At 34.4% G+C, this 24104-nt stretch overlaps 4 protein-coding genes across 4 annotated transcripts; 2 read left to right on the plus strand and 2 right to left on the minus strand.

Moving 5' to 3' along the window:
- Positions 1-6889: 6889 nt before the first annotated feature.
- On the plus strand, positions 6890-7906 carry LOC145609537 (F-box/LRR-repeat protein At4g14103-like). Its single transcript, XM_081664996.1, has one exon. It carries the CDS (start codon positions 6890-6892, stop codon positions 7904-7906), a length of 1017 nt encoding a protein of 338 aa, XP_081521122.1.
- A 37-nt stretch (positions 7907-7943) lies between these two features.
- Positions 7944-8828, plus strand: LOC145609538 (uncharacterized). The gene is made up of 2 exons (XM_081664997.1): positions 7944-8287; positions 8388-8828. Exons 1-2 carry the CDS (start codon positions 8171-8173, stop codon positions 8826-8828), a joined length of 558 nt encoding a protein of 185 aa, XP_081521123.1. The 5' UTR covers positions 7944-8170.
- A 493-nt stretch (positions 8829-9321) lies between these two features.
- LOC145608177 (uncharacterized) lies at positions 9322-15057 on the minus strand. The gene is made up of 5 exons (XM_081663786.1): positions 14758-15057; positions 12898-13354; positions 10790-12410; positions 10421-10627; positions 9322-9997 (listed from the first exon to the last, which is right to left on the minus strand). The coding sequence occupies exons 2-5, from the start codon at positions 13251-13253 to the stop codon at positions 9686-9688; spliced, it is 2496 nt and encodes an 831-aa protein (XP_081519912.1). The 5' UTR covers positions 13254-13354; positions 14758-15057; the 3' UTR covers positions 9322-9685.
- A 2806-nt stretch (positions 15058-17863) lies between these two features.
- Positions 17864-23978, minus strand: LOC145607949 (14 kDa zinc-binding protein-like). Its single transcript, XM_081663544.1, has 6 exons — positions 23836-23978; positions 23309-23568; positions 22436-22493; positions 21548-21637; positions 18223-18340; positions 17864-18137 (listed from the first exon to the last, which is right to left on the minus strand). The coding sequence occupies exons 2-6, from the start codon at positions 23560-23562 to the stop codon at positions 18070-18072; spliced, it is 588 nt and encodes a 195-aa protein (XP_081519670.1). The 5' UTR covers positions 23563-23568; positions 23836-23978; the 3' UTR covers positions 17864-18069.
- Positions 23979-24104: the final 126 nt, after the last annotated feature.

The raw sequence follows: 24104 nt of genomic DNA on the forward strand, positions 1-24104 counted from the left end.
AACCCAAGGTAAAATTTCTCTCCCTTCTCCTTTATTTTTCTTTTCTTTTTCTTTCTTTTTCCCCTTCCCCTTCCCCTTTTATCACGGTCGGCCGGCTCCACCACCACTCACCACCGGCCTCCACCACAGCCACCGGCGCAAGCGCCAACAGATGCAGTGGCACCGGCGAGGTGCGGCAGCAGCCGTGCCGTGCCGTGGTGGCTGCTGCCGAGCGGTTTTTCGAAAAAAAAAAATCTTTTTGGTTCTTGTTAAACCTTAGATCTAATTTTTAATTATGGGTTTTGTGATTAATATTATGATGTTTGATTATAATTAGTATGTAATTTAATTTTTAGATTTTTAATTCTACTTATAAAGCCCCAATTTTGAAACCCTAGATTTGTAAATTATTGATTATTGAAGGGTTATGATTTAGGGTAATTTAGACCTTTAGTTTAGCAAGTTTTATTATTACATAATGCTGGAATTTTTGGAAGTATATGCTAAAAATCAAGTTTCTTTAAGAAATCTTAATTACCCATTAGTTGGGGTTAAAGTATGAGATTATAAATAAAATTTCAGCTTATTTTAATTGATTTATGAGTGGTTTAATAAGAGTATATCTTGCTGGAAATTTGTGTGGAGTAGATATTAATGTTTCCTTATAATTTTGGTTTGTAGGAGAATTCCAATTAAGTGATTTTACATCATCGTGGCGATTTTAAGATCATATTCAAGGTACGTTCGCGTACTTTCCATATTTATGAGTGATTTAGTAGCATGCTAGGTTTGGTTAATTAAATTACAAGTAGTATTATGCTAAGATTATGTTTGAAATTGTGGATTTATTGATGTTGGTGATTGAATTATGAAGCATTGTGAAAATTGAATTATGAAATTTGTGTGGAGTAGATAATATTGTCTCCTTATAATTATGAAGCATAATTTATTTGTGATGGATTATGGATTTGGAATTATTGTTTGGCATGTTTTATATGAACCACACTTTTATTTATGGCATGTTAGAATGCATGTTTAATTAAACTACATGTTTAATTTGGTTTGAAATATTAAAAAGAAATTTTATTATGGTTTATATAATATTTATTGATTCTATAAGTATGGGAAAGGAGCTATGTAAGTGTCTATGTGCACGAGGAATAAATTGTATGTTAGTGCCTTAGTGTACTTAAGGTGTTTCACCGAGGATAGGAATTGTGGCGCTTTATGCGTTTAAGGTGTCTTTGACACCGAGGTATATTTAAAAATGGTTCAATATTAAATGTTATGTGGTCACTAATTATTCAAGAATTAAATTGGTATGTTTGATTGTTTGAATGATTATTGTTGATTGAACGATTATGGTTTGATAGTCATCACCAAGTCTAATAATATGTAAACAACGTAAAGTGAAAGAGATTATGCACCAAAACTCTTGGAACGTATATACCTTGAGTATGAACATATGGGGAGAGTTATGCGACTTTATATTTGACCATAACTTCTACTTTCCTATTATTATGCGCAAGAATTCCGCCACTTATGAGTGGTTATTTAGGGGGGAAACCCGTTCGATGCGTAATCAATGTTAAATAAACTATTTAGTGGTCTAGTTGAGAAGTTTTATTATATGTTGCATGCTTATAAACAGGGGCAACGAGGTAAGTTGTGTGTTGATAGGTGATAGCATGTTAGTGTGTTTAAATACGCTTATGTACTTAGCTTTGCTGATTGTGTGTTTATGTGTTTATTGGCCCTATGATGACCCATTTTTAATGGAGAGTAGTGAGAACAAGTAGAGAGAAGCTTTTCAGGTGATGAAGCATATTCATGATGGGCAATGAGTGAAGAGCGAATCATGTTAGTTCCATAAGTTTGTGATGTGTTTATTGCTTTTAATTATTTTATGTTATTATTGTTCATGAGACTAACTTAAAGTTTTGAAGATGGTTTGGTTTTAATAAGGGCCTACAATGGTTCCAACTTGCAGGTTGATTTTATTTGACTTTGTTTGACTTTACTTTCATTTGGTTGACTTTTTGGGTTAACTTGTTTTAAATGTTTTTAAAGTTACTCTTCCGCTGTATGTCTTTGATAGTTGCCTTAGCTTTTTTCACGACGGCGGTAATGTCTTAGATTTTCCTATTTTGAGTTTTTAAAGAGCAAAACGGGTATTTTTAAAGGAAAGGAATTTCTAGGGTGTTACATTCCCACCCTCGAAAAACAAAGTTCTACTAACCTACTCATGTCGCCAAGGAAGGAGGGAGGACGAAGATGGGGTCGTTGGTGATGTGGGGAGAATTGAAGGAGGGACGCAAGTTAGTTAGGGAGTGGAAGTCCCGACTGCCGAAGGTGGTTAAATTACTCGATGAGGGAGAGAAAAAGCAAAGATAAAGGAGGAGAGGGGAAAAAAATTAAACCAGACCAGTGTCAAGTTCACATTAAAAAAATTAACATGTTTATCAACTTGCTGATCACTTAGGAGTTGGGACCAATAAGAGTGAATACCCTCTAAAGTTCAGATTATTTATCAACTACTACTAATTAATGTTGTAATGAATTTCATGATTTTTGTATTCGAAAGCATATCATACTTCCTATGTTTTTTTTTATTAGTTGACACATTTCATTTAGGCACGTGTGCCAATGAATACATTTAAATGTAAATATATTTAGTTATGTATTAGCAAAAATTATGAAAATTTGATATTTGGAAAATAGACATTGAGATAAATCCAACAAAATCCACTATGTATATATCTAATCAATAACATAACACTAAAACAGTTATCAGAAATGACACATGTCACTTCCTGATGTTGTTTTTCCCTCCAAAACCTTCCTTTTTATTTATTTTTTCGACAAATCTTCTTAGAATTTTTTATAATACGGAGTATGTAATTATGATAAAATATTCCCATATGTACATGAACTGTAAACTACTAGATAAAATTCGTACTATGGACGATTTGTTTTTATTTTATTTTTTTAATTTTTTTTATATTCATGTGATAAAGTTTGTTATTTTAATTGTTGTACATAGTAATTATTTAATATTTTCATTTTAAATTAATTATGAATTTCCTCTCATTCGTTATATATAAAGATAAAATTTTCAATCTCAAAAATAATATTTCAATTTAATTAATTTAAACTTTAAAAATCTCATTTGCCAATTTTGCTTACGTGTCATTTGAATTATTTAATTCTAAAAAAATTTACAAAACTCTTATTTGATTGACTATAATTAAAGTTTATTATTCTACATGGCATGTTTAAAATTTTATTTAAAGAAAAGGCCTAATTAAAGTAGACTTAGAAAATAAGCTAGTCATTCTATCTTTTCCATGGTCGTTCAAAAGTTACATTCGTTTGTCTACCAATTGACAGGTCAACCAAGAACTTTCACTCGTCGTCAGATGATGAGTATAACTATAGCTTTATACGTATGGTACTCTGCATTATTTTTCATCTGAAAACCGTCAAACTCAAAATCAATAACAAAAATAATTTTAAACTACTGCACGAGTACTAAATTACATATAAAATAAAGAATGAAATATTATAGACTATTTAAAAAATTACATGAAAATTATTTATAAATTAACAAATTACATTATGTATCTTTTCCATATTAAATAATTTATTGTTTAATAATGGGTTAAATTGACCTCATTATTTTCTATTTGATTCTACCACCCCTATTCATCAATTACAGAGCAGTCAGAATACTTTTCGGCGTCGCATGAGCATTACCGCAGACATGTTTGATTTGTTTTTGTACCGTTATTTGTCCTTGATCATCGAGCTCAGATAGACAATTTCATGCAGAATAAATAACCAGGAGTGCAATTTGATTTAGCAGTTTGTGACCGTCAAACTGACGAAGAGTATACATTATCTTACGTAACTAACCGGAAAAAAGACACTGATTTTATCTATCGGTTTTTATTGGCGCATTGGGTGGCAAAAGTTTTGCAGAGATAGGCAGCTCCAAACTTACTACTGGATCGAATTTTCGAAATTAGAGGTCAAGAAGGTTAGAAGGGTGGGAAAAATGATGGCAAAGCTATTGTTGTCGATGAAAAAAATTTGTTTGTAAATTTTTGTGTAAATAATCTAATTCGAAAGTCTTATGTACCAATATTTCCTTAGGCTAATGATGTCTTGGTTGCGATGACTCACATGTTAATATCAATGGTCTTTTACTGCCATTCTATATTCTTCAAACAGATTCAGAGCATGATTACAGTTTTATGATGGGAGCCTGGGAGGGTAAGGGTTATATGCACCCTATTTACAGGGTAAGGGTTATATGCGCCCTATGTATATGATGTGGAGGGCTAGAAATCAAGTTGTATTTCAGCTTACGATGGTGCATCCTAATATCCTTTACTATGTTTAATAGGTACATGGTCGATCAATTTGGTTGCTACATTTAATGTGTTCCAGAGAAAGGGAAAGAAGCCGAGAGAAAACAAAGGCAACATTCACTGGAATAGACCAGCAAGTGGGTCGGCTAAAATCAATGTTGATGCAGCCTGGAGAAGCACTGATATAGCAGGGGCAGGAGCTATGATAAGAGACCTTTATGCGACTTGGATGACCAGAAGGTCGTGGAAAATCAAGGCTCGAAGCGCTGCTGAGGCAGAACTCTTGGCAATAAAGGGTGGAATGGAATTGGCAATTAATGAGAAGCTAAAAAAGTCACGGTAGAAACTGATGCTCAATCTATCAAAGGCACATTGGAAAGCATTGGGAAGCAGGGGACTCACGAGCTTGCTGCAATCTTAGGGGACATTGGAGGGCTGCTCAAAGGGTCCAGCAAGTTTGACTTCAGCTATGTTCAAAGGGAAGCAAACGAGGTAGCTCACCATCTTGTGCAAATGGCAATCGAAATGGAGGAAGATATAGTCAAGCACAACAACATTCCAAACTTGAAATTACTACACCTCTATGCCGATCTCATTAATGAAGACGAGGTTAATTTCAAGCTGCCCTTTACTTGAAGACCTCACAATGTAAGCATTTTGGAATCATGTCAACTACATTCACATTTCTTTGCCTTCTCTTCGGAGGTTGCATTTAAATATGATGAAACTTGATACTTATGGTAGCACTGATTGTGTGCTTATTGATACTCCTAATCTGGAGTAACAATGCAACATTCTGTTAACTTGATAAAAAAATGATCCGAAATACCTCGTTTTGCGTGTTCACGCAAATTTTTAAACACGCAAAACGAGGTATTTCCGATCATTTTTTATCAATTTTGACCTCAAATTGGTCCCATAGGACCAAAATGTCCCCCTAAACCTATGAAATTTTAGGCACGAAAATCGAAGAATTTAAAAAAATTCCGTTAGATTTAACGGTTTTCTTAACTGTAGGTGCTGAAAACAATATTTAGAACTTTATTTGGTGGTAAAATACAACTTTTAAAAGAGTAGGTGGTAAAAAACAATTTGTCCAAATTTTTTGGTAATAAAAGTCAAAATTTCCTTTTTTTTTAAAAAAAATTCCAATCCAAGTCAAGACTGATTTTTAAGGGGTTTTGAATTGGACCAAAAACTTGTTTTAACTCCAGTCCAGGGACAGTTTGTACTGGATTTTTTTTAACTATCACCCCTCTACTACAACTCTTCAAGGCATTGTAAATTGGTAAGTGAATCTTAGTGAATAGTAAGGTTCTAGCTGCAAGAAATCCTCCCATTGCTCTGCATCTTATGTGTTTTGCATGATGCCTTCGACCTTCATAACTAGAAATCAAGAAATCTCAAAATTAATAATAATTTCTTCAAGAAATCTAAAAATTAATACGAGTAGTAATTGAAATTGAATATAGAAATATGTAGAATAGTACTCCTTTAAGTCAATAGTCAATCATAATAATTGGAGTTCCTAGGCAAATTATTAATATTGTACGAAAAAAAATACAAAAACTATGATTAATAAAAGGGTTGTTGATAATGATAATAAAACACTAAACGAGCCAAAAATATAACTTTTTTTTTACAATAAGGTAATATTGGGTAAAATAATAATATTATAACTTTAAATAAAAATAAAAATAAAAAAAAATAAAAACTATGATATAATCTCCCTGTCAAAAAAAAAAAAAAAAACTATGATATTATCTCAAAAAATATATACTTGTATATAAATACTCTCAGCTTTCTGTTCTTCATTGAATCAGCTTCTCAGGTAGTAAGTTGTTTTCTCTTTTCTTTTTCTTTTTCTTTTTCTTTTTCTTTTTAATAATCTTCTTTCAATTTCACAATATTGTTAATTTAGTTTTCAGCATTGTCAATTAAGGGTTCTGGATTATTTTACTATTACTTATAATTACTCAACTTATGAATGTTTATACCGATTGATTTTGATTGCTATGTTCACTTTACAACTATATTCTTAAATCTTAATCCAGTATGATTTTTGGAACTAAAATTGATAATTGAGTAAATTTTAATTCTTAATTTGGTTGCAGAACTCTTTTAATGTTAGGAACAAATTGTCAACTTTTTCAGTCATGAAAATTTCTTGATTTTATTTGATTAATTTGGGATTATGCTCTACTAGGTTAATAAGTTAAAATTCATTGGGATTTTTCTGTTTTATGAGCCATAAATCGGACGATTGTATACATACCCGGTTTTAGACTTTTAGTGTAACTATCCAATGTACCATCTCCGTTTCTTATTAATTGAATTTTGGTATGTCTCGTAAAATAATACCCTTTGTTGCAAATAATAAGAAACGGAGGTAGTAGAATAACTAATGTACACCCGCCTTATGACCTTACCTAAAAATTGTGTATTTATACAATTATACTCTCTATTGTTTCCAATTAACTTATTCATCCTAGATTGATAAGCAGGGATGTTTTGATTTCAGGACCCCAATCAAATCTATGGATTTCAGGTTAAAACTAAGTAGTACCTTACAAGATGATAAATTAGCATTAGATAGGCTTTCCAGTTTGCCTGTTGAATTGTTAGTCCGGATTCTTTCTTTGCTTCCTACCAAGGATGCTGCTGTTACTTGCGCGTTGTCTAGAACAATTAATCGTGCATTTCTGTGGATTACGAGCCTAGACTTTAGTGATGCACCTGTATCGACTTGTTTGGAGCATCCATATGCAATCCAACGATTCCCTATGTTTGTCTCTTTTGTTGATATTGTCCTGAATGCACACCAGTCTCAGTGTCTCACCAGCTTTAGACTCCATCTAGGCAAGGACTTCGCCAATACACACTATCTTATTGCCAAACATAAGCCTAATGGGTGTGTGAAAGGCTGTTTCCCTGACCTCAAGTCCATGCAAGTAAATGCGTGGATCTCTTTTGCTATAACCCGTATTGGCCTCAAGGAGCTTGATCTCCGAATTCGTGTAAGGGAATCGGGTGAGCTGCCCACAGCTATCTTTATGTGTGAAACATTGGAGGTGCTGAAACTTGATGTGAACCTTGGTCTTGATCAAGCTTACATCATGCCATCTTTTCGTCTTCCAAACTTGAAATTACTGCACCTGTATGCTGCTGTCATTAACGAGGATGGCTTTCTGCCAAAGTTAATTTCAAGCTGCCCTTTACTTGAAGACCTCACAGTGGAAGCATTTTGGAATCATGTCAACTACATTCACATTTCTTCGCCTTCTCTTAGGAGGTTGCGTTTAGTTATGGAAAAACTTGATACATATGGTAACACAGATTATGTGCTTATTGATACTCCTAATTTGGAGTACCTTTATTATAGTGATAATGTACCAGTACAACACTCTATTACAAACATGAATCGTCTGGTAGAAGCACAAATAATCTTTGGAAATACCATAATGGATTATGTTCCGCCGCCATTAGATGAAGTTGAAGATCTTGATCTTCAAGTATTGCTTAGCCTTATCAAAGTCTTGAATAACGTTCAGTAATTATCTTTGCACGGCGTTTGCTTAGCGGTTTGTTTTAATTTCTAGTTTTGCTCCCCGATTTCTTTGTTTATATACTCTCTCCGTTTCTTTTTTATTGTCTTATTTGGAATCTTGCACAAGATCCCTCATAAAAGTATTAAATTTCATTTGCAGTACATAATAACAAAATGTAGTATGTATTATATATTATGTAATGTGAGATTTGACTAATTGCACCTTTGTTTGAAGGAGTTAAACGTTCATGGTATAGAGAATGAACTGCCAATGTTTTATAATTTGAAAAATCTAGAGCTGGGTTTAGCTGATCAAAACTGTTGGGATAAAGTACTTTTGGCATTTCTGAATCATTCGCCGGTGTTGGAAACTCTCGTGTTTCCTGAGGTTAGTCTGCGACTTCACTTCTGTATTAATTTTACATATACATAGAATGAATTTGATTCAAATAATGGCATAACGATGTTGATTTTGACCAACTTTGCAGGGATTGATTGCATTCTCTAATGGTGAAGTATGTCCTCGTCCTGACAACTCTGACGAAGAGGGGACACTCGAGGAAGAACAAGAGTTTTTCAGAGAAACTCTGACAGTTATTCCTTCATGTTGTCAATATCATCTTAAAAGAATTGTGATTGATCACTACTTTGGGCAGGAGCGGGAAATTAATGTGATCCAGTTTTTGTTGAGACATTCTTTTGTACTGGAGGAGTTGATCATAAGGAAGGGATATTATCCAACAGCTGATGATATGGCGCTCGAAACTGCGTTGCAGAGTTTTTTTGAGAAAACTGCGTTGCAGAGTTTACCTAGGGCCTCAGCTACATGTTCAATTCCGGTGCAGAATAAGAAGACAGCTTCATCTCAAAAGGCAGAGAGTAGGGATGTCAGTGGGGCGAGTCAAGTAGGAGACCCGCCTCATCTCTGAGGCACCCTGCCCCTACCTTCATATTAACTCAACTTCCTCATTTAAGACGTATTTTTTAAATTTTTTTTATATACATTCTACTTTTATTTGTAGAAAATGATTTTTAAGCTTTAGATGATTGTGTCGTAAGTGAATCTTCTTTGTATATATTATTACAGTCTAGTACTATTATATTTGGTCACTTTACAGAATAATGTTTTTTTTTTTTTTTTTTTTTGAACCAATACAGAATAATGTTATTAATTTGGCATTCCTTGTTTTTATACCATTGCTTAATACGACTAGATAATTTCCAAGCAGCCTTGATTTTTGAAAGTAATCAAATGAAATTGACATATAGAAATCTCTAGAAAATTGCAAGTCAATAGTCGATCTTAATAATAGGAATTCCTAGGCAAATAAATGATTTTGTAAAAGAAAAAAATACAAAAATTATGATTAACAAAAGGTGTTGATAATGCCATTAGAGCATGAACACAATAACACATTTCTCAATCAATATTAACTACCATCCTTACGCTTTTGATTTATAGAAAAAATCTTTGAAGAATGTACAAAAAAGAGTTGACACAGCTATTTAGCTATTAATCTTGTGCAGTAAGCAGTAATCACACAGCCACACCACACAAGGTCAATCATGTCACTCTACGAAGTACCCACATCCTATTCTCGAACATACATATTTGATCACTTCTTATTCTACGATTTGAATCACTACGAGTCACAAATTACGAAGTGCACGAGGATTGTACTATACTGGAGGTAGTAAGACCTGAACGCCTTCCAATTAGACTACCAATCAACAAGGCTTGCGCCTGGACTGTGAATCAACACCTATGTACTCAAATCAATCAAAGCTAGAACTCATTCACATGTTCAGTTTCAAAAAGAAGATTGAAAGATTTAGCGTTGTTAAGGCTATCTTTCAAGATTGTGATTTGACCATCCTTAAGGAGTGTATCTTCTTCTAGGGCCTCGATCTTCTTCTTAAGTGACTCGATTTCAAGATTAAGCAACATGTTTTTCTCATTGTATCCCTTCACCTCCTGCCACATCAAATCTCTTTCTTGAGTTACTTTTGATAGAACGCCTCTAGTACTTGTCACCTCCTCATCATATGACCGTATGTCACCTTGAAGCTGATTTATGGTTCCATCCTTTTGTATCATCTGTTCCAAGGAAGCAAATGTGTGAGAGGTTATACATCTGTGTTCATAACATGAACTATATGTCAAATTCACCCAAACAAACCCAACCCCAACCTAACTTTATAAAATTAAAAGTTTTACACAAGAATCTTAAGACCATGAAAAGTTTTATAAAATGCACTTCAAATCCAAAAAAAAAAAAAAAAAAAGTGTTACTGGCCAGAGACCTTTTATTACAAGTGCATATTACTTCAGATACCCCAATTGCCCAGCCCAAACCTGGCAAAGGTTAAGTGAAGATTAAACCCGAAAATTAGACTGACCAACCCAAATCCACATTTTGTCTTTTTTTGTTGACGCAGGTGTGATCTTTTTTATTCAAAAGATTATCATCAGTAAAAATGGATCAAACAAAGTAGATATCAGTAAAAAATGCCATGCTACCTGAAGCTCAAGATTCTTCATTTTATGATTTACACAAGAAACAGTATCGGCTGCATCTTGGATCTCTCTCTTCAGAACATCATGACTCCTTAGAGCTCTGGCTAGTTCAACCTGCATTCGCTCTACTTCCTTCTCTTTAAAATACAGTTTTTCCTTAAGAATGCTAGTCAGTAATCGTTCTGCCTTGAGCTCTGATTTCAAATCATCCTACAAAGTGATAGTAGATCAGAGCAAGAAATGAAAATCAAGTAATCCTTTCATTCATTAATAATTTTTTCATGGAATTTTTTTTAGCTATGTTTGAGGTTTAACATTGACCATACTTTAACTGATAATCAAAGCTAGTAAAGTTTGACCATATTCGCTCACCTCAAAAACCTCTCTATTAGATGGATCAGATGACTCGGGTTCAGAACTAGCTGTGTCAGCTTTCTCCTTAAGAACAGAAGCAGTTTTTCCTAGGCTTCTTGTTAGCTGCTCTAAACCCTTTCTGAATTCTTGAACCTTCATACCATATTGAACAAGAGAATGTGATTCAATAGAACCTTCAGAAGTTGTTTTCCTATCGAGAGCCCCATGTAGATTTTCACACATTTGGATACTCTCATTCAGAAGTGACAAGCCTGTGCTTTGCAAGCACTGAACATAAGATTCAAGCTCATGCTCCAGTTTCAGAGCTGAAGATCCACCCACTTTTCCTGTACTTTTTAAACGTTCAAACAAATATATGTTTTCACTCCGAAGAGAGCTTGTTTCGGCAGTACAAGTCTCCAGCTGTCTCCTCAGATCTTGTTCAACTCCTGTCAACCGCAGTTGTTCCATTTGCCATTTATTTGTAAGATTCTCTGAATTTAAGCATTGCCTTAATCCATCAATTGTTCTTTCTTGCTCATTACAAGTACCTTGAAGCCTTGAAACTATTTTGGTCATCTCCATATATTCCTCTTCCTTTTCTTTGTATTTTCTGTTCAAAGAGTACTGAACTTCTTCAGAAACTTTTAGCTTATCTTGAATCTCAGATAGTTTATCCAGCATACTATCATTTTCTGATCTTGCAATGTCTACTTCAGCTATAAGATTCGTGAGATGCGCCTCCATGCCTGATAGTCTATCAGTGTACTCTTTTTCCTTGTTGTAGAAGCCAGAGATTTTTCTTTGAAGAGACACGTTCTGCTCCGCTAGCTCCCTTACTCGATCTCTTAATCGATGCTCTTCCGACTGAAATTCTCTCAGCTTAATTTCCCACTCATCAGACCTTCTATTCAGCTCTTTCTGCAATCGAGAACTCACTTCATCTTTCTCTCTCTCTAACTTTACTATCGCTGAGTGTGTCTCATCCTTCAACAATGACACTGCTTTTTTATAAGCATTCCTTTCAGCAATTCGGCACTGCAATTGGTCACAGATTTCAAGCTCCAAGTCCCTTAGTGATTCAACACTGCAATTTCGAAACAAGGTTCTTTCTGCAACCTGCACCCTCTCCTTGACTTCTTCTAGTTTTCTCTGCAATGCTAAATCAGTGAGATCCTCTTTTTCTTCAGGGAACAATTTAGAATTTTGTCCATCCAAATGCTTGTCAAGAATATCATCCTGTTCTTCTTCATGTTTATTTGGATCACATATTTGTTCTATCCTCAAAAGCCTTTCAACCACATCCTTAGCAAGCTTCCTCGGAGACTCATGTTGATTTTCAGACCTCAAAGGATAATTTCTAGGTGCACCATTAGAAAGGAAAAACAAGTTACTTCCTTCAGAGCTTTTAGGATAATGATCACTGATTCCATACTTCTTTTCTTGATGATGCTCACCATCTATATAGAGGTCCAACACTTTGCCTGGCATTGAAGTTGAACCTAAGGAGCTCCGAGGTGAGCTTGAATTGGATGGGCAGGAGCAAGAACGGTCACGTAAGACTTCTGTACGAGGTATTTGAACAGTAGCTACATTAAACTTTTCAGACCTTGAATTGTCATTTTTGAATTGATGATCACTGCAAAGTGAATAAGAGAAAAATCAGAGGAAAACGTTATAAAGAGTTCTAACAATGTTGATCTGACTCAGTTTCATAGCCTGTTTATGGGTCCAATGAAAAAATCGGCATGCATTACATCATAAGTAATTGCTTAGTTAACAAATGAGCTTTTTGGAAAAATGTGCATATTCATTTGACTAAGTTTTATGAAATAGAACGAGATGCTTATTGAATGATAGTATAAAGAAACTTATTTTTCATTTCCAAGAAATTAGTTAACAAAAGAGCAGGGTTAGTTTGTTTTCTCAGCCCTAGATCAAAGCTACAGATTGTCATTAGCTATCTCATATTGTAGGGGAAAAAGAAAAATCACTATACAAAAAGCATCTAGGAATTCCATTAATAAGCAAGGGGAGAATTGCTTGCTTGATGCATAAATTACTAAGAAATTTTAGCAAAATTCTGGAATCCTATTCAATAGATTTCAGTAGACAAAGGAATTTACCAATCAGAACAATCACATCTCCTGTGGCTCAATGGAATATTTTTCCAATCTCTTAATCCTGTAAGATCTTGTTCACAAAAACTGCCGCCGTTGTCTGCTGCTGTTGGCATCTGAAAACTCCGACTCCTCCTCAGCACTAGGCTCCTAGTCCGTGATAAGGTCTTCTTCTCAGTAACTTTTCCCTCACAAACAGGAATGTTGTGCTCAGGCTTTTGAAACTTATTCTCCACACTTCCCAAACTCTCTGTCTTCCATCGCTTTTGTGGAGACTGTTTCTTATCTCTTGTAGCTGGAGACTTCGGAAGCTGTTCACCTCCATGTGATGAGATAGATTTTGGAAAGAAATATTTTTTCATCCTTGATTTTAAAGAAGCACCATATGACGAAAAATTCAATGATTCAAAGTTTAGGCTTTCTTTCCAGCTGGGCTAATTAAGCTTTGTAAGATGGATATACCCTACAAAAATCGATGAAGGCGTGTGTGAAGATAGAAACACAGTATTAAGGGTATAATTTCTCCACTGAAATGTAAGACATAGTACAACAATATGTGGGATAAGCTTATACACAATCCACACTGCAGCGCAAACATTGTCAGGGTTTGGTTGATTCTTAAGTGCAAAAACTAAGCTAGGAGCTGATACATTATCATATACTACCAAACAATAATTACTACTTAGTATATGTTTGTGACAAGAGCATATTAAGCGTTAACAGAAAGCTAATACAGAAGCCCACTGTTAAGAATACAACAATTTCAATCTGCAAAGAATCATAAGTTCTAAATCAGTAGCATAATCTATTCACTACACGCCTACCTGATTGATGAATAAACCATTGGATGGTACGAAGACAACGAGAGAAATGAAACACCAACCTCCAAACACAAGAAACTAATCAAGGAAATACAAACACCTAACATAGTATGAATCACTAACAAAGACTTAATATCCACTTTCCTCCATGCTTAGTAATCACACACCCTAAAAAACTAAAATTATTGACAAATTATACATTCAACACCAACACAAATGTATTACTCAGACTCGTCATTTCAACCCAACATACACATGTAATATATGAGAACACACCAGCAGGCACTAATACAGACAAACCCATGTCCTTGTACAGCTGCATGTTAAGCAATAAAGTTGTCAAAATACAGGAGAAAATGATAATTGTTCCTTGTTTTTTTTTTTTTTTTTTAGCAATTTTAGTACTACAAATCTTTCATCTCATAAACTACATTATTACTAGCAAACTGCAAGATTATCAAGCCTCCACTTAAAAATTAACTATCAGACTCAGAACAGAAATTCATTACACCACAGACTAAATTCCTGCAGTAACCCCAAAATCAAACTAGCACATTGCAATACAATAAGTTCGGATGAGATAAGTTCAGACAAAATAAGTCGAATAGTGTTACAATTCACAAAACCAAATTTTTACTTCATAATAGTATGAGAAAAATTCATGTAACAAGATAATTCAAAGAAGCATTATAGTATTACTTACCCACAAATTTATGATCAACCCTTCACCAAAAACCATAGAATTTCACCCAAAAATTCAAATATATGACCAAATAACAATTCTGGTGGCAGAAAAAACCCTACTTTAAACCAAAACTGTGATTCCTTCAATCAAAATCCAAGGATTCTATGAAAATGACAAATACCCATCTCAGAAAAGCGTAAGAAAACCCCAAAAAAATTTGAAAACGTAAGAAATTCCAACTAAATTTAATGCAAGAAAACCCCACATTCTCCAAACTTTTACCCAAAACAATAAAGAACTAAAGATTACTTCCAGAAATTCTAGTATAAAGTGGTTGAAATTTACTGGAAATAAAAATACCTGAAAATTGCAGCAAATTAAGAACAAAGTAAGATGATGATTGATGATGATGACAGCCTTACTGTTGACAATATCTCTTGGGATTGAAGCAGATGAATTTCGATGAAAAAGTATGTAATCAGACTATTTTTTGTGAATTTGAAAGTGGGTTTAACATTGGGTTTTGAACCAAAAAACAGGGTAATTAGTAAAAGATTAAGGATTAAAGAGAAAAGATTAGTACTTAATTGTACTCAACTAAGTAGAATTGGGGATTATTTGTTGAGAGATTTCAAGAGGCGGCTTGTGTTGTTTTTCAAATTTTTTATTGATTTTTGTTTGAGAGTTGAGAGCGTCTGTTAGACTGTTACCCCTTAAATTAGGTATTTCAATTTTATTTTTTTTTCAACTTTTGAATTTTATACAGTAATCTCATTAAATATTTGTACTATATATACGGAATACTTAAATTTTTTTTTTTTATTTGCAACCTTGTAGAGTTGTAGTTATTGTATATTTAATATCATTAATATTTTTTAGTAAATTTATTATTGTATATAAAAAATTAAAAAATTAAAAACAGAGTAAATTTTATTAAATAATTAAAATTAAAAATTATAAAAGAAATTGAAAAGATTCATATTTATCTTCTTTTTTTTTTTTTTTTTTGTGAAGAACAGAAGTATAAAATTTTAAATGTTGTGATTATAAAAAGAAATCAGCTCGTCTTGTGTGCGGCCAGTTACACCGTGTGGCCACTTAAAGTAACCTCTATAACATAGATTAAGTAACCCCTATAATACCGATCGAGTAACCCCTATAGCGCTGACCGAGTAACTCTATAACAATGATGAAGTAACCCCTTTAACACTAATCAAGTAACCCCTTTACACTAGTGAAGTAACCCCTATAGAGATTGGTCACACGGTGTGGCCAGCCGCATATAAGACTTTGTGCAAAGCCAATTATTGTAATTATACATGGTGACCTCCATTTACACAATTTCAAAGGGTGGAATATTTTTGTTGAATAATTTTATGATGACACTTACTTTTTATTAGTACGATTTTCATACCTTATGTTATACGTAGTGCTTTGTATATTGTTGCTCTTCTCATACATCAAAACTCGTCTATTATACGAACTTTTTCTCTGCGAGCTTCACCGACCGTATTAAGGTCCTGAGCTTGATCAAATTGGAGTAGCTTGCAAAGAGTTACAATTAGCCTAAGCTCATTACCCACAATTAAGTATAGAATGAAAAAACTTATTAAAAAGGCCCGCTTCAAAAATTGCCCTTAAGAAAATTTTAGTATTTTCCTTATTTTGTTAATCAAACCGAATACTTTCTCAATTCGAAATAATTGTCAAGCTGTTAGTGAGTGACAACATTTAACTAAAATATACTCGTTTGACAAAAAGAAAAAAAAAATACGACGATTGGAGTCAAATTATACAACTCGTTCGATAAAGAAATTAACATATAATCAACTTTCGCCAACTCCACATAGCTTTACTTATACTCACAAGAAACAGCCGTTACAAGATGGAAGATGGCCTTTAGGCACATACAAATACAATGATACAAGTTAACAAGAGCCTATAATCATGGATAGTTGTTTTTATGCCCTTTGCTTTTCTTCCCTTTTTTTTTTCTATCTTTTGGAGAGAGCGTCCAAAAGTGTCAAAAGCTAAGGAAAATGATGAAACATGTAGGGCATTATCCCATTAAAAAGTCTTCAAAACTGTTTATTTTCCCCTCGAAAATTCTACTCAATTACTTCTTTTTTTACTAAAATTAATACATTTTGTACCCCTAATTCTGGGAGCTATGATTCGTGCTATAATTACTTGAATTTTTAATTAGTGTTAAGTACATAGTTTCTTTTATTAGGATAAGATGTGTCGATTTACTAATGCCATGGTTAAGTAATGATGAAATTGAATCTATGGATGCACCTCTATGAAGCTATGGTAGATTAGTAACATTTTTTAACCCGGAAAGGTAGGGATTAAAGTCATGTAATCTCATCGGAGATTTCTATGAATATTAGTACTCTAGTAAAGATTAATCCTTAGGACCTTAGACCATGGGCAACCTTAATTATAAGTCTTAGTAAGAGTGTAAACGCAACACAATTTATATCACTCGGACTCTTTATAATAGACTATCAATCATATTAGGGAGCGTTATAGTATAAAAAACATTTAAGTGATCAAATTTGCATCTATGTAGCAAGAAAATTTAGTGATTTTGTGTAGATTAGTATAGAAGAGCCTGTATACTTTATTAAAGATGGAATCTCAACTTACATGTTACATCAACCTTTAAGATGTTCACATTTTGACATCATTTTTTCTTTATCTATTGAGGTGGATGGAACTATAGTAAGCACAAGTGAAAGTAACTACTCATGCTATTGCCATAATTTCTTTTTTTCTACTGAAATGACCCTCTTCTCATCACGAATAAATTTCATTAGGAGTTGTACTTCATGTATTCCATTTCATAATTGCCGTGAAATTTCACAAATGAGAACTATATTATATATGAGACAGAGGGAGTATATTTTATGTGTTCATTAGTTAAAAAAAAAAATACAGACTAATTAAAGTTTTGCCTTTATAAACGAAATTGTACAGGGGTTTCGAGCCTCAATTTTCCTAAACGGAAAAATGAAATACTAAAACCTGAAGTCGCGAAGACTTGGAAGAGCATATCCGTTATCCCACAAGCTCACCAACTTAAGGGGGTCCTTCCACCCCGAAAACAGGTAGATGATGTCTGAAAGTTAGAACAAGGCAAACCCAGAAATTAATGATGTATGAACCCACACAAAACAAGCTTACGGCTAGCAGTCAGTTAAAAAGACACTAACCTTTAAAACAAAACCCCACTGGCCACTATCACACAACCTACGCTTTTACTCTGCTATAGTTAACCCGAATAGCATGTAGCAAACTACACACTCCAACGGAATTTAGTTGTCACACTAGTAGTTTATATGCTAATTCTATTCAGAAAAATACTAAACAATCCGACCTGGAAACGTTCTGATCAACAGACGGATTCAATAGGTCAGCCCCAGCTAATTCAATCTCTTTCGTTACCAGGGACACCAACTCATATGCCAACATGCCATAACTTTCTATTTCATTGTCAAGTACATTTAACAGTATTGTTTATAGTCAAGTACAATCAACAATAATGCTGTTATTCTATGTTCTAGTTTACAATAAACTTTGTACTGCCGTAACTGGGAAAATACAACATTTTACCAATTTTATCAAGAAAAATACAAGCAATGGCCCTAATAACCAACATACTTTCAATCAGCCAGCAGGCCACTCCATTTGGCGTCCCCCGAGAAGGTGCACATGAATGTGATAAACCGATTGACCTAACGAAGGACATCAGTTTAAAAAGTTAGGGCAAAGAAAATAAGTTGCAAAAATAGCTATTCAGTTTAGATCCAAATTGCTTACATCCTTTTGGTCCATCATTAATGACAATCCTGAAGCCCTCTTCAAGGCCTTCCTGTTTAGCAATAACCTTTGCAGTGTAAAGTAGGCGGCCAAGAATATCAAAGTGCCTCTCTTCTACCTGCAAGTTGGGAAGAAAGCCATTACCACTTTGATCCAAGTTCAGCACCATATTACATTAATTATCAAGGTATATGGCTGGTTCTTAATTCAGCAAGTACCTAAAAGGCAAAATGGTTCTGACTCTAGTCTAGCTAGGGACTTCTCAACTCTACCACCAAGGGTGAGATCTTTGACACAAGAGCAAGGGTTTAAATTTGAAGCATTATGAACAGATTGTCAAGGCCAACAACCCCAAGCAAAGAAACTGAGATAAGGAGAAGGGGGGAGGGGGGCTCAATCATTCTACTTCTTGGCCAATCCACTAACTAAACCAAGATGCAGCACCAAAATTCTTAAAACTGTTTCATTTTTGCCTACTCTTTCCTACTCATCATATAAAAAGGAAAAGGCAGGCTTGACCCCCTCTTACGACAACAATGTCAAAGCCTTGATCCACATAGGATGCATGAAGCCAATATATAATCTCTGGTGGTTATCAACAAAGACCATCTTCCGCCATTCACTTCTATAGGTGCTGTTCACTTGTTGCTACTAAAAGCCCAATCTCTTTTTATCATCCTTAACCTTCCTCATTCAAGTCATCTTTGGCCTCCACAGCTTCTTTGTAAATCCCCATAATCCCAATTCTCTTATCTCCTCACCAGTGCTTCATCTAGCCGACTACTCACATGCTCAAACCAACATTATCAAATATCTATTCTCACTCCTCAATTGGCTCAGTATCTTTAACTCAAAAACTCATCCAATTAGCTTCATTCCAAATTATATCCCTTGAGATTTTCCCACCATACATCTCATAATTTGCTACTCTATGACACTCATTTTATTTGATAGCCATCCTAGCAAACCTTTTCAAGCAAAGAAGGGATTGAGACAAGGCAATTCATGTCAACTTTTCTGTTTTCCATGAGTACAGAATTACTGTAGAGAGTACTCAAAAATGTATGAATTAACAATATTCAAATTGTAACTGCAATTTCTAACCAAAGTGTGAAAAGCTGGAAACCACACATTTGATGTTTGCAGATAATCTGAGCAGATTTACACAATGTTTGGATAGAGAGATATGGAAGGAAAGAAAGAGGAGAGAAAAGGAGGGATGCATCATCCTTTGTTTGGATATCCAATGCAAGGAGTGAAGGGGAAAGAATGGGAAAGATCATTTTACTCCCTTTTTTAATAAACTAAATCCCTCCATTGTTGGATATTTGAAAGGAAAATGGAAGGTCACCTTCTCCCTCCCCTCACCTCCCTTTCCCTTCCCTCTTTTTCCTTCCTCTCCCTTTCCCTTCACTATTGTTATCCAAACATAGTGTTAATCTCAATAAAACTTCTGTTGGCAGCTTTCTTTAAGTTTTTACAGCTTCTTAAAGCAAACTTGGGGAAAAGTAACATACAGTTTGGAGGTATATCTAAAGCATAAAAATAAGCATTTTGGGAAATGTGAGCATTCCTGAACATTCTTATCCTTTCAGGTACTTGGGAGTCCCCTTGTCCTCAAATCGGTTACAACTTATAACCAATGTAAGTCTATGGAGGAAAAGATTTTGGCCAGGGCTAAAAGCCTAAAATGTGTCTGCTAGGTTCCTCACTCATGCAAGGAGCCAAGGAGACTACAAATGGTTAAAATAATTTCTTCTTGGCAAGCAAACTTTCTGCTGCCAGATTATATGATGCCAAAGAAGGTGACTAATGACGTGGAATCTTATTGTAGACTTTTTCTTTCAATCAGGGATAAAATGAGTTACAAAAAACCTTAGGTGGCTTGGAAAAAGATGTATCTTCCAGGATCAGCAGGAGGCTATAAATCCCTTGGAACGTAAAATAACATTGATATGGAATAGAGATGCAATTAACAAACTTCTTTCAGCCTTAGCTCATTAGAATGACAAATTGAGGTGGGTTGATAATTATTATAAGAATTGAAAGGATATTGATGTTTGTCCTAACCCCATTAACTGTTCTTGGGCTTTGAGAAAGAATATTAATGGCAGAGTCTACATTCAGCAAATTGCAAGCTGGATGAATACTATGAATAACAGCACCTTTCTCTATTGGTAAAATATATCAAGAATGCAGGGAGTATTTGAAAAAGGTGGCTAAAAAAATAAATAAGTCAAGATACTCAAGACTGCGAAGTATTTTGTAGCTTGGCTAGCTAATCAAGACAAGTAATACAGAGCTGTCAAACAGGATAAGTGGGGTATCAATTGAAATGGTATTTGTGTATCGTACAACAATCAGCCTGAAAGAATTAAGCATCTGTCCTTTGAAAGTGTTGGCGCATGGGGTTTATTTTACTGGTTTTGATGCTGAGTTGAAGACAGCAGTAATAATGAACTGGAATAAAAGCTCGCAATCAAAGCTGTATATTACATGTTATACCGAGTCAATATAGCAATTATGTCTTCATAATAATACCGCAAATGTTATGGTAAATGCTATAACTTTTGATGTTATTGTTAATGAAATTTTGTTGAAAGTTTCTTGTAGATGCTCAAATGAGCTTAGAGAAGAGATAGTGGTGTAAGGTGGTTGCTAGCAGGTTTTGTCTGCCTGCAAGCTTTTGGTTCTGTTGTCCTGGAGATCTGTATGACTGTATTGAGTGTATTCCTGCAATTTTAAGTTCTACAACGTTTCTTGGTTATTAATAAACTTTCTTATTAATTGCTGAGGAGATAAAGAAAAAGAAAACACATGCATCTTTAATGATCCTTTCTAAAAGTGCAGTATTCAGATCAATGCAGTTACGCTGATCTATTAGTAGTCCTATAGAACACTCAATTCTTAGTTTAAAATCTTGAGATTGAGCTTATAACACTTGATTCAACTTTTGTGCACAATATAGGATTCAACTTCTCTTCAGAGTTTTGCAACAAAATTGACCTGACTATAACTAGTGCCAAAATGATCCAGGGATGATTAAATCCGGAAATAGAAATGCTTATATAGTTATAATTAGCCATACACACATAGAACCCAAATATGAAATCCTTTAATCAAAAGGAATTATCAACTCCTGAGCACTTAAATCCCAAGCTTATCACAAGTAAAATAAAATGTTAAAGCTATTGAGAGACTTGGGACACACTAAAATCAGAAAATAACCAGCCAAGAAGAACTCTCAGTTAATTGAAATGAAGCATTCATGTAAACACCCAGAAAAGAGAGGATATGAACACCGCATTGCATGCGAAACTATTACCTTGGCGAGTCTGGTTAAACCATCCCTAACTTTGGGAATGATCAAAATGTGTACAGGAGCCTGTGGATTGATATCCCGAAATGCAAGAACCTGGTTCAAACCATTCCAAGTCAGATTATACAACATAGACAAAGGCTCAGAGCCACAATACCCCTTACCACCACCCCCCCCCCCCCCCCAACAAAAAAAAGTAGCACAGTCCTACCACTCATTAGTAACCCCAGAAAATGAACTCCTAAAAATTTATTGTAGAAGACAAACAATTTTTCAAGTTCACAGGATTTGAAGCATCACCAGAAATGACAAAGTTCTTCACACATGTGCATGCCTTCTGAAAAACTCCAAAGAAGGGCATGTAACTGACTTGAACTACAATTTAAGTACATAAAGAAATAGGAGCCAGAAGTTTTTTTAATATAATAATGATGATTCAGAAAACAAATTTCTATTATGAGACAATATACCTCCTAAAAACAAAAAAACAAGGCCATTTCTAGCTCAATGAATGATTAATATTAATGTTATTCAGCATTTCAGCCTAGGTCTTCCCATGTCCAAATGAAGGCTGAAAGAATTTTCAAGACTTGGAGTGTAGGACCTCATTAAATGGTAGGAGAGGACAAACACAGTCACAAAAGCATTTCAGAAAGTGAATAAGAACTAAAGGAAGCAAATCAGATGGTTATATCTGCACCTTTAACAATTAAAACAACCAATTAGTACCAATGTAACTGTAGACTAAAACTTCAAGATGTGTAACACGATGTGACTGACTAGAAACCAAGAGGCAAACTGTCCCATAAATTCAATGATTCTAACCTACAATAATATTGCACTGGTAGCAAAGAGAAACACATATGAAGGATAAAAGTCAGTAGCAATTATAACCTTCTCATCCTCATAAACCACATTAGCTGGAATTTCCTTGTTAATAATCTTGTCAAATCTGCACAGGGACAAAAAACAGTAAGCCTTAAACAACCCAAAACAAACAAACAAACTAGAAGCCACAGTTACCATCCTTCCATTCTCAGTTCTCACATAAATGAAAATTGAACAGCCCGTGTCTTGAATCCCAATCCCCGGGAAGCACTACCTTCCATATATTCCCACTTAACACAAAGGAACTTTAGAGAATCACATGCCTCCATTTTCTATAAAACACAACAATACATTCATTCAAGCCTTCACAGAATCCTAAGAAATTTAAAGCTTAGAATATTCAAGCTGAACAACCTAATTACTGAAAATAGAATAACAGATTCCACTAGCCAAAAGCCACCTAAACAACCTTGTACCAAAACCATCCACAGGGAGGTGCAACTCCAAATTTTATCCAAACTCTTGTGTGAAATGATATGCTGGTCATCTTAAGCTTTCCTACTAGCACATTCTCTATTGTCAATTCTCATTCTTCCTTCTGTACACCTTAAAAATTGGTATGTATTTGCATATCATATGATTCATAACTACTTAAATTCGGTCACATAATTGCCTTTTATATGTCCCATAAACCACAAAAGACCATGCTCATTTTATGCTTGTCCATTAATGTCAACACATTGTCACATTACCAAGCTTGTGCCACTACAACCCCATATATCTATAGTGGATGTCAACTAGTTAGGTTAATTAATTTCGGGAGAATCGAAACCAAGACCTGGGATCAAATCCCGACTACATTATCAACATTTCATATATTTTTTCCAAGCATAAATTATCACCAACTTAAGGAAAGATGGAAAAATAGAGAGAGCTCACATAGTAGGAGAATCAGAGGGAGTTGAAGCAGCAGCCAAAGCAGCATCTTTTTCTGAACTAACTGAAGGGTTTGATGATGATGATGATGATGATGTTGATTGTGAAGCTATCCGAGTTAGACTCGGACCTTGACCACTCACTAACCGAGTCAAACTTGGTACAACCCGATTCAATTGGGCCTCAAAATGACCGGAGAATAACCGGGTTCTGATGGGATTTCGACATAATCGCATTGGAGATAGAATTGCTGACATTGTTTTCTGCATTATCAACAACCCAATACAAAAATGTGAAAAATCAATGAAAAAATCGAATTTTTAGGGAAAATAAGAAATACCCAATTTGTGATTACATTCTTTCGTTAAACTGAGCTAAGTTGAACATGTTTTTTTTTTCCTGAATTGACAAAATCATGAATTGATTTTATAATAATTGATATTAGTCATATTACAGTTTAGCGTTAGCAAAAACTAAGTTAAGAAACTAATTGCGGTAGTTTTGACAGGAGTAAATGAGTAATGGTGTACCTGAAAAACGTTTTGTGAAGAACAGACGAATAGAGGATGAGTTGAGAGAGGTCAGTGATAATGGTAGACCGTGTAGATTCAAGGGGAGTCACCGGTTCATACACACCAAGAATTTTCTAAATTTGTTAACACTCGTTTTTAGCAGTTTTATTTCATATTAGACGAAGGAATTAGGCATTAAGCACAACTTTAACCATTAATATATAGAATATTAAGCTTGAGAATTTGAAATAATATAATACTCCGTATTAAGAGCAACTCTAAACGCA

The sequence above is a fragment of the Chenopodium album genome, chromosome 23, assembly GCF_948465745.1.
Source record: "Chenopodium album chromosome 23, dcCheAlbu1.1, whole genome shotgun sequence".
Taxonomy (NCBI): domain Eukaryota; kingdom Viridiplantae; phylum Streptophyta; class Magnoliopsida; order Caryophyllales; family Amaranthaceae; genus Chenopodium; species Chenopodium album.